Source organism: Bombus pascuorum, chromosome 1 (genome assembly GCF_905332965.1).
Source record: "Bombus pascuorum chromosome 1, iyBomPasc1.1, whole genome shotgun sequence".
NCBI classification, from domain to species: Eukaryota; Metazoa; Arthropoda; class Insecta; order Hymenoptera; family Apidae; genus Bombus; species Bombus pascuorum.
This window is the reverse complement of record NC_083488.1, coordinates 12,475,016-12,492,414: the sequence shown is the minus strand read 5'-3', so window position 1 is coordinate 12,492,414 and position 17,399 is coordinate 12,475,016. Positions and strand designations below refer to the sequence as shown.

At 43.0% G+C, this 17,399-nt stretch overlaps 1 protein-coding gene across 1 annotated transcript in view; it reads left to right on the top strand.

Moving 5' to 3' along the window:
* LOC132905178 (MOXD1 homolog 2) overlaps window positions 1-17,399 on the top strand; it is a 172,693-nt gene that overhangs the window by 116,991 nt on the left and 38,303 nt on the right. The window contains exon 3 of the mRNA XM_060956209.1: window positions 7,386-7,535. Coding sequence (XP_060812192.1) covers window positions 7,386-7,535 — 150 coding nt within the window. The remainder of the gene's footprint in view (window positions 1-7,385; window positions 7,536-17,399) is intronic.

The window sequence follows — 17,399 nt, the reverse complement described above, 5'->3', positions numbered from 1 at the left end:
GAATCCCTAAACTTAGTACATTTGGTGATACATTATGTCAGGTGATAGATTTACACGAGCTGTTAGGTGAACCAGGTAGGTCTATCCATTTTGTCCATTAAGGAGTTTATAATAAATTTCTAAATCCCCTAGCATTCACAGTAGCATCGTAGAAATACCTTTATAGATACATTGCAGAAGTGATTCAAATCAATCGTAAACCATCTATGTACATCGTCAGCCTCGCTGTTTTTCCTCGTAACAACATGACCAATTGCTCGCGACAACACGAGCAAGGAAACGGTTCTCGACTGGCGAATTCCTATCGCATGTTTCGAAGCAACGGATGGCTACTTTCGCGCACGCAATTGCTCGTGCTTAGTTTTGTTATCGCACGAGCACTTGTCATTAACCCTCGTAGCCATTTTGGAGGGTTGGTGTGGCGTTTCTCGCGGCCGCGGATAAACACGAACCCATGGGTGCGTGCAGTTGTCGTTATCAATTTTATGATTTCGAGAGAACACGGACGCTCGAATCGTTTCACGCCTGAGAAACGCTGTGGCCGAGCATCGTGTTTATTTATCGGCAACTGATAACGACAACGTCCACGATAGAGGAATGTCCACGGACGTCGTGTTAATGATTACGTGCTACGGCCGGTGGAAGCGAGCGTGGCGAATAAAATCCGTCGGCCTCGTTGTACGCATTGCGACAAACCGGAGGTCGGAGGTTGCCACCGTGGCGTAGATCGTCGCGCGACGATAATCACTTTATGACGGTTCTCCTGTGTGCTGAGCCTTTTTCTCATTTCGACACGTCAGACTTTTATGAGACTCGTATGTGAAGCATAGGTTGTTAGTTGTTACTTTAATTTAACTTAACAAATATTCCGCATTAATTAACATTAATAAATCTGCATTAAATCTTAAAACTGTTCTTCTATAAAACTTATTATTTGTTTTATCCGTGTCATTTAAACGCTCCAAATTTAGTTATTTTGGTCGAAGTGCTGTAAATACCTTAGAGTTATTGTGGTTTAATTTATTCAACCACATTCTAATTTAATCTCCTAAGTTTCTACCTTTTGAAATAATCTGTATTGACGCATCTAGAAAAGACAGTAACATCTAGAATTGTATTCAGTCTCAAGAGTCAATTGTGATATGTTTATAGTTCTGTATTGAAGGAGATTTGATTCGGGTACGGAAAGAATTTCTACAATAAGAAAAATATTGTAAGGCTATCATAAAATAGTTCCAATGATACAAACGTAATAGAAACACACCAAAAAAGAAATACTAACAATCCTAAAAATAACAAGCAGCATTATTATATAAATAAATAAATAAATAAAACCAGAATACAAGGAAAAATGTTTCAAAAATAAAATTACTAGTCATAATGTTCTAAGGAATAAATGTCAGAGATTTGTGAATGATAAAGTAAGCTTCGGATAAGGTAAAGTTAAACTATAAATCGATGTGAATATCCACTGAATAGCTATATAATATATATATATAGCAACACCTATACACATCCCATGTATGATCAATCGCAGTAGAAGAACATCTGCGATTACGTTTGATTCCTGATTTGTCGCGGTTCTTCCGGGAATTTCGGCCATCGATCTCGTTCTTGTCGCCATGCGAGCCCATTAAGCGCGATCATTAGCTCCGGTAGGATGCCGCTGTCAGCGTTGGTGACGTCGCGTCGCATTATCGAGACCGGCGAATCGGGACAGAGTAATTGACATAATTGTCCGGCACGTGAAATCGATCGGGCATGCCGATGAGAAGGCGTCAATGCCAAGAAGGGTCTGCACTTACCATCAAATTGTTCGAATTTATCGGACGACCTGTAATACTCAAAGAAATGCACCTTCTACATCTTCCATATAAAATTACATCATTAATTTTGTAAAAATTGCTCCCTCTTAGACAATTTAAATAACTTCTGTTGTCCATATATTTACTGCGTGTAATATTTGTTCAATCTGGCACATAAGGAGATGCGTAGGAATACGTAGCTCAGAAGGCGACCAACTATTAATCAAACATGAAGACATGTAGTTATCCCGAACAAAAAGTCAAATTATATTATATGAAATTATATATTATATCAAGTAATATTTCATCTTCTTTGTGAAAATAATGACGACAGTAATATGCTCGGCACGAAGCTGTTCGTACCGCATCACGGATTTGCTGCCAATTATCTAGATATGCACCTTCCATTCTCTGTCACTGTCATTTCTATTCCGCCATAGAGCTCGCGCTGTCCACCGAATAATTCTTATTACACTCGAAACGATAGGAGACAATAGCTGCCATTGAAGCAGCGTATTCTACCTAATTGGCATAATTTCTCTCTATGTAGAACCGCAACGCAGATTCACGGCACGATGATGGTAACTGTGAGAAACAGCGGTCATACACATACAACTGGGCTTGATTACACGAACAGACAACCGACCTCGTTGGTTTCGTGTCACTCGGTATTATAAAGAAACTTTCTGGCCACGAGTCGCGACATGGTATTTCCGGAAACGTTTTTCTAGACCACGTTTGTTCGTTGGTTCGCTCGTGCGTTACTCTCTTCAGAGCGGAAGTTCGTGAGGAAAACGCGCAAACGAGAACGCAACGACAATTTATTAACGATCACGGCGTCCGGTAATTATTTCCGTCGTGAACATGGTCTGGATACAAGCGCGCGTGACCGAACGCGTTCACAGCAATGCCGCGTGAGATTTTCTCCGTTTGGAATCGAGAGATTTGTCGCCGGTCGAGCGTAGAGTATTTACATGAGCGTTAGATCATTAACGCGGTATATAGTCGCGTTGTCCTCTCAGCGTCACCGATGACGCGCCACGTTGGGACGCGACAACAGCGAATTGGCCCAACGTAATTGCTATAATTTCCCAACGCGTGGAATCTGTTGTTGCAACGTGAGCACGTTGTCCACCGAACCTCGAGATACCTGCCTCGATAGAACCAGCAAGACAATTATGTCGTATGGACTACGCGCGTGCACGTATGCGTGCACACGAGGCATCGGTAAAATATATGGCACACGTGTGTCTCGATTGTGGCGATCGAAATCGACGAAACGATTGAATTTACCGAAGATTCAGCGGTGATCGTAATTTTCAATCGCAGATTACGGATCTGATTGCGGATTAAGCGATACTGCCAGGCTATTTGATTACCGGGTATATCGGAAATTGTACTAACAAGTACGGTCGCGACGAAAGCAATTTATTGCTTGATCGGTGAAACGATATCGCGATAACGAGCGTGGTCGGTGAAAGTGGTAGGGGGAGAGGGTTTAATTCATTGACTGCCGTTGATAACTCGATCGAGCTCGTTCTTTCGAGTTTTCTGACTCGCCGGATATATTGGAAGTCGCGTTTCTGCCCTAACGATAAGTAATTCCACACGACGATATTTTAACACAATTCTGTTTCCCGGTAGCACTTGAACCTTATTTTAAGAATGAAACAGGGCCAGAAGAGCGATAAAACACGCGTCCTATTTGGCGTTGTTCCTCAGACGCAGCCATTTCAATGCTGCATAAGCTGCACGTCCAAGTTTCACAGGAGAGCTGCGCCAAACGATCGCCTAAGTGGAAAACATGATTGAACAGAACATTGTTGCTTACAGGAAATTTTCTGATTCATTCCGTGTTCCAAGTCCATTCACCAGGCAACGAGCATAGATCGCGATACGCCTTGTACGATATCGCTGGGAACGACTTTAATTTACTCGATGCAAGGTCCGTTTTTTACCGTGACTTTAAAACGTTCTAATACAAGGGCAGCGGCGCGGCGTAGCTTCGTATATCGTATAATTGCACGCCTACGTACGTCTTTCTCGAAAACATTCTTTCGCTCGTGTGGGCTTAGCCGACCTCCTTCCGCCCATTTAAACTTCGTCTCTATTCTACACGACATTTACCCGGAACGGACATTGCGTAAATAATTGCAACGCGCGTTGCATAATGAAGTAGCTGTATGGAATCGAACAACTTATGTAGTACCGTGTGTTTTTGCTATAGCATGACACCCACGTGACAATAAACACGGGAATGACAGCCGATGGAAAGAAAAGGCCATACCACCGTGGGACGCGTGCAGCGTGGAAACGACACTCGCATCGCGACAACATATTATAACAGCGTACACTTCCTGATTTTTTCAATACTTCCATGGCGCAGTGTGTGTAAAATGTAAACGCATGAGCAGAGTTGAACGTTGCATGCAAGAGGATATATAAAACGTTCCTTAGAAACTTTCGCGTGCCCTTGAAGAGAAATTCTTTAGTCGTCAGGAATAAAAAGGAATATTGATTTAAAAAATCATGCTCTAAAATACTGTAAATAATAAATACTGTAGGTAAAATACTATTCTCGATACATATTGGATGTATATAATAAACATCATCATCAAATACATTGATACGTAACCAAAAGAGCGGTGGTTCGTTTGAAAAACCGACTAATCGAAACAGAAGTTGGAATTTTCATTTAAATCGGTGCAGTTAAATGTATGGAGGAGGCATTGTCGGACCTCTGAATGACGCAGACATAATTCGTATAATTGCGGAACACTTGCCACTCATCGTTCGCCATTCTTTCGCGGTAATATGCAACGTTCCGCGGTATCAACCGCGCTCATACGTGAATGGCAATAAACAGTCGGTACAATGGCTGGCGGGACAAGAAGACAATTGCGGTGCATGGGGACACTCACGGAAACGGAACACTCGTTTCGCTAGCGAACTATTTTCACCAGTGAGAACCATGTTTTCTGCATACTCTCCGCGTTCCCCTTTTCACTCTTCCTTTCTGCTCGTCGTGTGCATCGCAGGAGGAAAGCTACTACACATTGACGGGTTTACAATCGTGGTTGGTTCGATCTGATTTGCTTCAGTCGTTCAGCACGTACTTCGAACGCGACAGTAACCTCTGCGAGTCTTTGAATCGAGAACTGTGAGAAGAGGTATCGTGCAAGTATAAGCTGTACACGATGCAGCAAAGAGAGAGCATAAGAGTAACATGAAGGAGGAAAGTCCGATTTTCCGATCGGTCGTGTGTCGACTGCCAGTGAGGGTTACCGAGGAGAGGAAAAAATATGCTTCCCATTTCCGATGTGGCGGCGGAAATTGAAGAAGTTGCGCGAGACGACAGTGGAAAATATTTATTACTCGAACGCAGATACTTTTCTTGACTTACGAACTGTTGCGGTTTCTCAGGTCTTTCTCGACTCAGCTTTGTGGTGCCTCATCATAGCGTTTTAAGAGATAAAATACGCGTCGAGTCTCGTGATTATTCTTGAAAATTAAATAGCATACGATATATACGAAGAGGTAAAGTTTCTGGCAGTATATGTATAACAGATTGTGTTCTATTTTGGCGTGGTGTTGCAATGGAAGATTAAAACGACGCTAAGCTGGCAATAAAGAGTAACGTTATAGCCGAGCCAGTTTAAATTCCATAGTGTCTTATTCCGAACGACGCGGATTCCCTGCGTGCTGAGACAAAAGAGGGTAGTTGTTAGCTATCAGCGTGCACAAGACCCTTCCTGTGCTCTTCTCTGTTTCGCTTGGAAGCCTTCACGCTAAGCGCGAAGGCAATATCGGACTGAGCTTTTCAAAGCACGATCGTCGCGTTCTCAAAGCGAAAGAATGGTTCTTGTTTCTTCCAGGAATTCGAATTTTCTCCTAGATTCACTGCATTACATTTTAAAGCAGTTCCATGTCCATTGCAAATGCTGATAGCGGAAAGACAAGAAAGGAAAGAAAGGTGTAAGAAGATCGAAAAAGAGCGACGAAGGAGAAAAGTAAAGAACGAGAGAAGAGAAAAAACGGGAAGGTTGACCAGATCGTTAATAAAAATCTGGGCGTGCTAGAAATCTATAAGAGTCGAAACGAGCACCGTCTGCTACGCTAAGTAACTTTGACAATATCGTTCTTTTCCTGAGTTCCTACACCTGCGCCCGGTTTTTTTTTATCGCTAAAAAAATTTCTTGTTTTTGCCATTCGGCTCCCTCGCGCATGTGCCCGCCCGCTAAATTTTTTATTGCAAACGTTTTATATTTTATATCCAATCAGAGCAGGCTACAGTTGCCACGTTAGTTCGAATCTTTCACGCGTCGAGGATAACATAAATGGATATTCTCGAGTTCTTCGCTTCTTTTTTCCCCTCTCCGTTTTACTTTCCTTTTCTTTCTACCTCTTTGTATGCTGTATTTTCGTTCCCGTGTACGCTTCCATCTGACTGCAGGTGAGCCGAATGGCGAGTCGAAGAATGTCGGGACAAAAGGAGGCCAGAAGCATAACATGCGTGACTCGTTCGAGATCACGGCGCACGGTTACGCAGGTACCGGCCGGTTCACGTGGCTGGTAAATTAAATTCTAATAAAGCTCGCCGAAACGGGAAAGAAAAAAGTAGTCGAGTAGTGGTCCACCATCGAACAATGGCGTTGGAAGGCGTCGCAGGCAGCGCGTCTTCGGCCGACACGAACCGCGGATAATTATATCGAGGCGGTGACCAAGAATTCTCGCAGAAAAACTTGTCTTCGGTCCCTACGGTGCTCGCAGTGCCGCCATGGGACGGTTAACTAACTCGCCGGCTACGTCGCTCAGGTGGTAGGTGTTCGGTGGTAGGTGTGTCGCTTTCGAAACGCGTCGGCCTCGTGTAAAAAAGGTGATCGGTGAAAAAGACGGCGCGGCGAATAGTTTCATTCCTCCTGTTCCCTGCGGACTTTGCCTGGTAGCATGGTTGTCTCTTGTCTCGTTCGGAAGCTTTGATATCTTTCTGCGTTGGTGAATAGAACGGGGACAAGAAACCACGCAAGAAACTGGAGTGATTCAACGTTATTAATGAGAGATTCGGTTAACGTCTGATGTATGGAACGTGCGAAAAGTTCGAGTACGAGAAAGTATAGGATAAAGTAGGGTTATTTGAGTCAGGCTACAAAATTTGCTTTGTAATCTACGTTTGAAAATAGGTTATTATTGAAAATGAGTAAATGATACAAACAATTTCATGGTTGATTTGTTCGAATCATTTTCTCGTTTCGAACATTTTTCTCTGATTAGAGTTAATGTGGCTACACAATATTTCCTCATTCTTTCGTTATTACGTTAAAGGCTAATGGTTTCTTGTAACATACGTCAAGCTTGATTATTTTGTGCAAAGTTCAAAATGGGATTTTAAACTACCGAACCTTAAATGAAGTTAGTTAGTTAGTTAGTATTACTTGAGAGTTTGGAAAAGCTTGTTCGATAGAATTTGTTCTTCTGTAAAAGTTCTTCTCGGAAATGATTTCAATCTTCTGTATAAATTATTCTAACGTTTTTACCATTGGATGGATAAGAAGTTTAACTCAAAATTGTTACTCTTTTCAGGATCGACACGTGAAGAATTCTAGCAAGGATCCGCAGATGGACTCCAGCCAAGACTATTCTCTGCTACTAGGTTACGAGAACAAGACGCACACAGTTCTTCGTTTCAGCAGACGATACGATACGTGCGACCCGCGGGACCTCAAGATCACGGTAGGTGGTTTGATTTATATGGCTTCCGGCGTGAAAGATAATTTCGCGTAGCGCGCCAAGTGCTCGCCTGAGGATCGTTTGACAGATTTACGAGAAAAATTGAACAGTTGAGCATGATGCCAGCCGGCCGAGGAGGAATTATTTATCGCGGTTCTTTAGGAAATTGAGCACCGCAGCTATATACAGCGCGCTAAATAATTAATCCTTTCTGCTGGAATGGCAAGCGTATGGGTATACATCACGATCGAAGTACTTAATTTCGCGATCCTGCAAAATTGCCGTCAATTTCGTAACTGTCCCGCGTTTACATACCGTCACCGGACTGTACAAAAACAGAACCACGAATCGATATTAACCATCCGTGTCATTTCGCCGTAAATTTATCATGAAAACCTGGTAGTTTACAACGTTCAAATACATATATTGCTTGATGATATAAATTACATTTTTTAAAGAGCTACTAATCTAGAACTGCCGTGTGATCGTTAAAGCATTTCTAATATGATCTTACGTAAGATTCAGTTACTCAAAGTTTATGCATTTAGTTATATTTACTGAGGTTTTTATTAAGCTAGAAACGTAGTTTCATATATCTATCTGTTTTCATGATATTACTTTTAATATGGTAATTAATATATGGCAGATATTTGGCTATAATTACAGGTTGGTAGTACGTCCTTTTTATAAATAACGAAACTTACTTAGTTACATATTAGAAACTATTTTTATTCTTCAACGTAAAATTGAAACGAGAAATCACAATCAATAGTGATTGTTTCACGCTTGTTTCTCTCACTGTGAAAAGTGAAAGTGCTTAATGATAGGAAGATGCTATTGAATCGGACATGATCTAAACACGATATTTAAAAATATTTATCTCAATACGAGTGATTAGAATTATCACAAGGTAGAAATTAACGCGAGGCGACGGCGCGACATAGGATCGCCGCAGTAGCGTCCGACAATGGGAAATCGTGGAAATACGAGCGCGATTCATTACACGTCGCAATTAACGTTAATTAACCGACATTACGGGTAGCAAATACGCGGCGTAGCGGCAGCAAAAGTGTCAGGAATTTCACGACGGTTCACGGTTGGCTAACGAGAACGAAGTAGTGCGTCGGCGTTACGGAAAGTCGTGGGCGGTATGCAGAATCATTAGCGAGCCAAAGAGGGGAGTAGAGAAGGAGGAGATATTAACATAGGCCGGTGAAAATTCAAAGACTCGTTATCATCAGGCAGTCTTCGTTCCCTGGATTCCACGCGGCGGAATAGGACGACCAAGCCGACCTAGTTCTTTATTTCGCCAGTAATTAACTTAGAAATAGATCGAGCCATGATAGAGCCGTTTAATCGGTTGGTACCGCGGCTTTAACTTCGATAAAAGAGATTACACGCGTGTTGCGATTCGCTCGAACTTCGTACATACAGCCTAGAAATTTACGGCAGTGTAGCAGGGCAACGGACGTTTTGCGTTGAACCACAGCGTGCTTTCCGAGGGACTGGTCGCATAGCTAATATCGCTATTGATATGCAGTTATGTCTTCCGCTGTCTTCAGTCTGTTTTCAAACATAAGCCTAAAGCTACGTCTTCGCCGAAGCAACGATGACGAATTTTGCCGATTTTCCATGCTTCTTGAGAAAGTTGCTGCTTGTTGCCTGTTTCCACTCAGAGCGCTAGAGATTAAGGACAAGTAAGGAACACGTGAAGCACGTCGCGACAGAAACAAATGTTCCTTCGAAGCATATTTGTTGATTGTTTCATAGCACAACTCGTTGCTAGGAACAAATGTCGCTTTGGAAATGCGAACAAAATTGTTTGAAACATGCAGCAACAATAGACGAAAAGGGACGCATCTTCGAGGGAAAATACTATTAATGAATAGAGACAAGCTAATTAGCAAAGACATAGGACGAGATGGACTTAATTAGTCTTAGAGAAGTTACAAGCTTGTCGAACGATTTAGTCGATGAATGCGTATAATTACATATTACTAAATGTCGTTTAAGGGCCAGTAACATGAAAACGGTAATTGAACGTTTCCTCTGTCCACATCATCATTCAAGGTTGTTTCACGCTAGCCCTAGTACCTATACGTAGACTCGTGAAACCCGAGGCGACTATAAAACAATCACGAACTTTGGAAATAATTGCACGGTTTATGTCTTGCGTGGTAATAGCGTTTATAAGTCGTCGACAGCCGTGGTAGTCGATAGTCGGCGAATGTGACGGGGAACATGCATGTACCAAGTCTGGCAACGACTCGACGGACGATGAATATTCGCTTTCTGCGTTCGCGTAAATAATTGACGCGTGGAACGCAAATATTAGCAGGGAACGAAGCGAAGTCAGTGAGAAACGCTGACACGTTGACACGGAGAAATTCCTCTGGATTGGACGGTGCACGTCTCAAGACTCGCGAAATAGGATGGCTTCGTCAATAGAGTAATTACACATCGTTTTCGTGGAGAACAAAATTACTTTAACATCTGTTTATTTTGCTTTGGGTAAGAAAAATTGAAAAGAAGAACCAACCAAACTGGTTACCGATTCTAAGGACTCGAGTGTACAAATTAATTAGTTGGAACAACTGTTCAAAATTCTACTGAATAACTGCACACGAACAAAGTAAATCGGTTTGTCGATCCTGAGAACTCGAGGAAGTCTATGTTATGTAGATGAAGATTTCAGAATCTTGTCGCTCAGTCCGATCTTTTCCACGTAGTCGCTAAACAGAATTTAGAAGAAACAGGCGGTGGCTACTTCGCGATCTCGATCTCGAGAATCCGTTGCGAGGAAACTGAACATGGCGAATGCAGCGACCGCAGGAATGTCCATCTAGCAGTTGAGTCATCAAAATACTTGGGTGCAAAAATAAAACGAGGCACCGCGGGTCGAGATTGTATCGGGACGACAAACGACGAAGTCAGCTCCCCTTTTCTTTTATCTGATCGCGTGACGTATCGGTACCCTACATGATATTTTTACGTGTCACGTTCGCCTCGTAGGACGACCCTAACCGGTAGCGTGGTGGCTCTCGCGGAAGGCACCGCTGAATCCGTAGGTGGATCGAGATACTTTAAACGGACCAGCAAGGTTTGTTACAGCGTACGTTTATACAGGGTTATCGGCGATCGCTGAATCACCAAGCGAAACGTACCAGGCTTCTTTGTCTCGGAACGAAAGTTACGGTTGAAGAGATTGTGGTACGATCGACCACGGGGTTACCTGTGAGTAAATAGGTCGAACTGTAATACAATGTACTTTCCTATGAGACATCGTCGCGAAAAACTCATACGCTCTCATCGTATTAATTTCAATTCCATAAAATTAGATCATAGTATTTCAAAATAGACGAAGAACAAGAAAGAAAAAGAATTTTACATGTATTCTCTTAACGACGGATCAAACGAAAGTGTATTTGAGAAAGCCAACACGTGCGAGGTTAGTTTCAATAACTTCTATTACAGAATCTTATAGTAACTATTTGCTGAATGGGAAACTATAAGGTAAACAAATTTTAATTATATGTATCGAACGAATGTACGTACACGTAAAATTCTTAACACGAAGACGTATTTACACGGCAATCTGACAATCGATCGACGTAGTCGACATAGTAGTTGAGACAAAATACGAGCTTAGTTTATACGAACGTAAGACAGAAAAGAATTTGTGTCGTGGTATACGTCGATTTCGTGTCAAATTATCGATACTCCGCACAACTACCTAGCGGCGTTTCTCATGTATCCGTGTGCTGCTGCAAATTGGCAATAGGTACATACGAGACTGGTTGTCGCCGGTACGAGGCTTCGAACCATTGTTATTTCTACCGACAGCCATGGCGAATTAATCGAATGAGCATCAAATTAAGCGATGTTCCGTTGTAACAGGCTTACATGGAAGAGGGCTTCGATTGCATATTAATATTGCGCGGCTGGCCTCGCCTTTGCTTTAGTATGCAGACGGTCTCATCAGCGGTACGTGAAATTAAACTTGACTACGTCGTAGACGACACAGATGTAGCCAAGGGAGCAGAGGGTCTTACGAGGTCTCTCTTATTTACGGGGCGGTAATTTTAGCGCATCACTCTTGTGTGTGCTTGTAATTAGTTCATTAACGAATGTGTACGTGGGCCGCACGGTCATGACAGGGAGAAACGAGTGACGTTTCGGCGTGCATTGAAATATGTATTTTTCATAATTAAGCTTGTTTACCTGGACGAGTGCGAGTTGCACGAAGCGGAGTTATGCAAACCAGTAATTATTTCGTTAGCCATGGTGTGCTGTCGCAAACGAACCCTGACGACCGAGGCAGAGTTTCTAACGCGAGAATACAGAATTCTCTCTGGCGTGCGGAGATTCTCCGACTCACGCAGAAATGTAAATATCCCTGGAAGACGTTTCGCGTAATACGTATATTTACTTACGTAGCGTTGTGAAGTGTCGTGGAAGAAAACGGAACAGAAATCGAACAGAGACGATAGAAGATGTGTAAACGGTAGCCTGTGTTGACTTTCCAGTCGGGACAAATAAATATCCAACAATTGGATCTACGACCCAGTTTTACGTACGCTCGCGGGTCGCGCCGTCAAAGTGAATGCTGTCTTGGTCCTTTGCATGCGATAAATTTCCCGATGAGCGGCGAGCGCGACACGGCGCAGCGGGACGTGCTCGAGTCAACGAGCGGCGAACTCCTGCGTCGGATGTCGACGATAGAAACCGCAAAAGTTCTACGGCACGTAGCAACTGGGTTCCCCTTTGAGGAGGAGCAGCAGTCGGGCAAGGATTTTGCGGCCGGGGAGTATTATGCAACCCAGACCTGACTGGCAATGGAACCGACGTCACTGGCAGTTTCCACTTTGCAAGATTCGTAGTCCGGTTTTTCCATGTTCCTGTTTCGCTCTCTTTTTCACGTGATATGCTCTCTAGTGCGGTGACGGAAAATCGGCACGAATTGTAAAGAGGAAGAGAGAGAAAGGAATGGATACAGAAGGATTGCGGGGAACCAGAAAAAGGAGAGAAACGCAGGAAGGAAGAAAGGCAGAGAGAGAGGGAGAGGTCGGCCGATTCGTACGTACATATTCGGAAAAGCGCATGGAAAACGAAGAGGTCGAGGAGGAAAACCGCGGAAAAACAGAGAGGATGGAAATGAAGAGAGTTCACGCTAGCTGGAGGATATGCACGTGAACGTTACTGGTGCGGTGGGGAGATTGGTGTGCCTTGCAGAGGGGATTGGCTAGCTGACCTCGTTCTGCTTCTATTCGCTTCCTATCTGTAGCCGTATCTAGTTTACCACTTCACTCCCTCTGGCTGGCTGGTTGACTGGCCGGCTCTATAGTAGCCAACGCGAACTTCCTGAATAAGGTCCTCCCTCGGCACTAGAACTGATCGCTATTCCGAATGGTTCGGTTCGATGTAAAAGGAAAATCGAATTTGACCGATGCCTTTGGGATCGACAGGGAAGAGGGGTTTGGACTAAGGGGGTGGAGTAACGGGAGAGTCGCCAGGTGGGCTGACGATCTTATTGGGTGGATCCGTAGCGTCGTAGCAGAGGGCGCCAGGGGGATTTGCCGGAAGCTACTATCCGGTACGACGGGAAATCGAATCAACGTGGAAGGAGATTCCGCGGGCCCTCCGGCGCCAGATTACATACGTTTGGAGACAATTATTGGCAGAAATTCGATTCCTCCGTCACGCAGCCGAGACTGAATTGTTGCGTTAATCGGTCATTTCGATGCTATTACGCGTAGAATGGATTGTCCTTTAATTTCAATCGATCGAGAAGTCTATGTTTCGCCTCGTATCGTGCAATCTCTTCGGTAAATGAATCGACTTGACTTTTTATCGATCCCAATAAATTAACCGGATAATTTTATCGGAGGGTAATCCTCTTAGCCAAGCTTTCCACTATGCAGAACCGCTTCCTTTACGACTTACTTTCCTAGCGAATCGAAGATCTTCTTGAACGAACATTCAAAAGCCATCGATTTAATCGAGCGTAGAACGAAAGTGATCGTTTTCGAAGTTTCCTGTAAGATAGTCGAAATTTTTAAGTGATCGTACGGGGGAGGCGAATTCCAATTACACCGATGCTTGTTCTCCCCCATTTTTCGTAACTGGCAATCCGGCCGGTTGTCAACATGTTTGTTAAAGGGAGCCAGACGAGATTGAGTGAAACCGACTGCCTACTATGAACACGCACACACACACACACACACACATACACGCACACACACACTCTTCGGTAACTAATGACAGTTCGAAGAAGTTCCCCGTTCTCTAAGTTTTCCAATCGACCAAAAACTTGTGAACTGACATTTACCTAGAAGAATCCAGTCCGGCAGACAGACCAGAGATTCGTTTTGTTATCGACGCGGCAAGTAGACGCGATTTTCCACGAGATGGTCGCGATCAATCCCAGTCTTTTGGATCCCGTTCCAATCAGCGTTGCGTTCACCCTCGACCACGGTTCGTACTCGAAACGACGCGATAAAGTTCCAACCGAGAGAAGGGTGGAAGTTTCGAATGTGACGCGATTACGGAGAAAGAAAACGTTTGAATTGTTCTATCTCTTGTTTCTCTTCGAACGTTTCCAATCTGTCGATCATGTTCTATCCGATCGTCGGCGCATTAAAATCGCGTGCAGCATGGTTGCAAATAGAGAGGAGATGAAGGCGACCAACGTGGGTACATCAACTGACTGAACGAGATCCAAGTAATTAGGATCAAAGTTAAATCATCAGACTATTTCATCCTCTAAATGAAATTGTGTGGCAATCGGACGGAATTTTGATAATTTGCTATTGGCTCTCTGCTACATGGGAGGAAAACCGTAATTCGAATGTGTCACTTGGACGTCGAGGTTTTATTGGTTGATCGGACGAAATTAAGTAAAAATATAACAGCGAATATTATGTTTTTTAAATATTTTAATATCTCGTTGCAATGAATATTTCTGCCAGTATTTGTTAAAACGTATAAGGAATTGGTATTAGCGAATTATTGATCGACTAAAGCTGTAAATTTGTTTATGTAGCAGATTCAGGGTGCGCTCGTAAACATTCAGCTTGTGATTGTATGAGGAGTTGGCCATTAAACTCGTGTTTCGGATTACCTCTAATTCCTCGCAGGCGTCGAGCAGAGGGAGGGGGGATTAGTTGAAGATTAAGCTGTTGGACACGTTACTGGCCATGGCTGCAACCAGGCGAAACTTCTCTAGGGTTTCCTTAGAAGCTCTTCTTTCCTTCGCGAGCTAAAAGTTATCGACGCTACGCTTGAGGCTAAATTGGATAAGCATTGCTGGCCCATAGCTTCGTCTTGGCGAAATGATGAAGGAAAATGGTGCGGAAGAACCTCGAAGCAGCGGATGCGTTTCGAAGCATTTCTTCCTTCAAAATTACAATGCAATTTTTTGTACATAGCTTAACCAGGCAATTGCATTCAATCTCGGAAGTTTCCCGAGTTTTTTTTATCAAGGATATTGTCGTCGTATGATTCAGCCATATCCATTTTAAATTTCAGCGTACGATGGGTTTGTTTCGAGAATATTTGACAGATAGACGAATGACACTTATGATTTGAAAACGATGACATGTCGAAGTTGAAATGACAAGGAAAAAAGAGAAGAATCCAGGGGGAAAGTACTTTTCGCTGTACCACACTAATTTCGTTTTACAAAAGAAAGTGCGGATCGATGCGAAAACCTCGTTACCTTGGAAAGAACGAATCGAGAGAAAAGCTTTATATAGCTGCACTGCAGTAGATCAATATTCGACGGACATATTATAAGAATTGCGTCCGAAATGTAGTATACGATGTACGACCTGGAAAAAGAATGCATAAAAATCCACGAGATTATTTCTAAACAAATATACGCGAATATAATGCGTCAGTGGATTATTCGTAATTTGTGGAAATGAAAAACCATAGGTACTCTAGGTCTGGATACTCAGCGTAGAATTTTCCAAAATATGTCTCTTTCATCATCCTTTTTCTTCTTTTTTTTTTCTGGCTGGCTGATCACCGCTCTCTATTTTTTCGTCGACATGCGACATCAGATATTAAATAGCACCAAATTCATAAAAATAGCCGAAATCATCCCACGTGCAAAATACAACGGGAATGTTACTCCTTTGTATCATTTACTCGGTAGTATTTCATTTTTTTATGAATCCATCTTCATAGACGTTCCATGCGGGGTTCAACGAAAACAAAATCAATTCGTCCGAAATTGGAAAATCGACGAACGATTTCCGGATAAAGATACGAGATAACGGTCACAGAGGACAGTCGTAAAATTAGATTAAAAGCGCGTCGTCAAAGCTTTTCTAGCTCGGTCCGCGGACACGAACTAGTTTATACGCGTGCGAGCTTGCCGAGCTCGACGCTATTAAATCGTAGCAACATATATATTACGAAATCGGCCACGGAGCTTAACTGCTTACACCGAAGCTTAAATTAGGTGGTGTTCGCTCACAAGCTCGGAACAGCGTTAACCAATTTTATCGTGGCCGTTAGACATGTAAATTAGCTGCATACAAAATAAGCTAATGCAAAACGGAAGCGATCGTATTTAAAGGAGGTGGCTGTGCAACGGAAAAGGGACGTCCCACAGAGAAAGAGCCAGTCATGCGATTTTAAGCTGCGTTCTTACGAAACTTACGCTTACGCGCATTTTTTTTTTTATTAATCCTCTTATCACTCACGGTCAATCGTGATTAAATCTCGTCAAATGGAATATTTTACTCGGTGGTAATTTTGAAATTAATGAGATGGAGAATCTGAAGGATGAAAGTGTTAGCATTAACAATACTGCACTCTACTTCTCTAGTCTCCTATCAGTAAGGGCTTAACCATTGTTATTCCGAGGACCGATTAGGAAACACGAGTGAAATCCGAGTTCCGTAAGTATCTTTTAATAATCGTATAATCCCTTGTTGGACTGTCTCTGTTACGCTCATGCGATCGAGTCGAATATACGAATATGCAGCGGAACGCAAGCGTACAATCCCTTACCGCCTGGTTCTGCATGTTCTTTATTGAAACACCGAACGGCGAGATTAAGCCAGGCTTATAACGATTATGCGTTATGGCTTTGCCGAGGAAACAATTTCCATTATCATTAATTGCGGTTTTATATGCAAAAATGTGGCGGCACCGACCTGGTTTCTCGTTCCAAGCATAAAAAGTGGTAAAAGGCGGAATGGTAAAAGGATGAGGAGTAAAGAAAGAAAGAGAGAGAGAGAGAACGAGTGAAAGAGAGGAGGAGGAGGAAGAGAGAACATGTCTCACGCAATACACAGACGACATTAATCTTTCGGAAGTTGACGGGGTTGTCATAGCCTTGCCGATCGCGATCGCGGCCCTCCATTAATAAAACTGATCCAGCGAATGATTTCACTTGTAGCCATACTGACGTGTACACATCGCGGCGTTACATCAAAAGCCACGCGCGGAAGTTTATAGTTCGTAACGAGGTTTACCTGAATTCGTGAGCAAAATGTGATTGTGATTTATGATCTGAAAATAATCGAACGGTCGAAAGCAATTCCGCCCCAGTCCACCCTTTAAGCGCGAACTGAACTTTTTACTGAATTCTTTCCCTAATTTTTAATAAACCACCATAAGAAAGGTCGGAGCAAAAAGGTAGACGAAATTCGCGGAAACGAGAAATCGCGTTATACGTAAGGACGATCTTTCAAAGGCTTAATTTCCAAGTTTTTATCGAGTAGCCGTGACGAGAGAATAAAACGACAAGCGTCCAGATGGTCCCCATATGTGCGAAATTTCAAAGAAAGGATTCATCGCGACTAAAGATTTGTCCGAGTGATTCGATAACCGAGAGGTTCGAAAGAAATAACT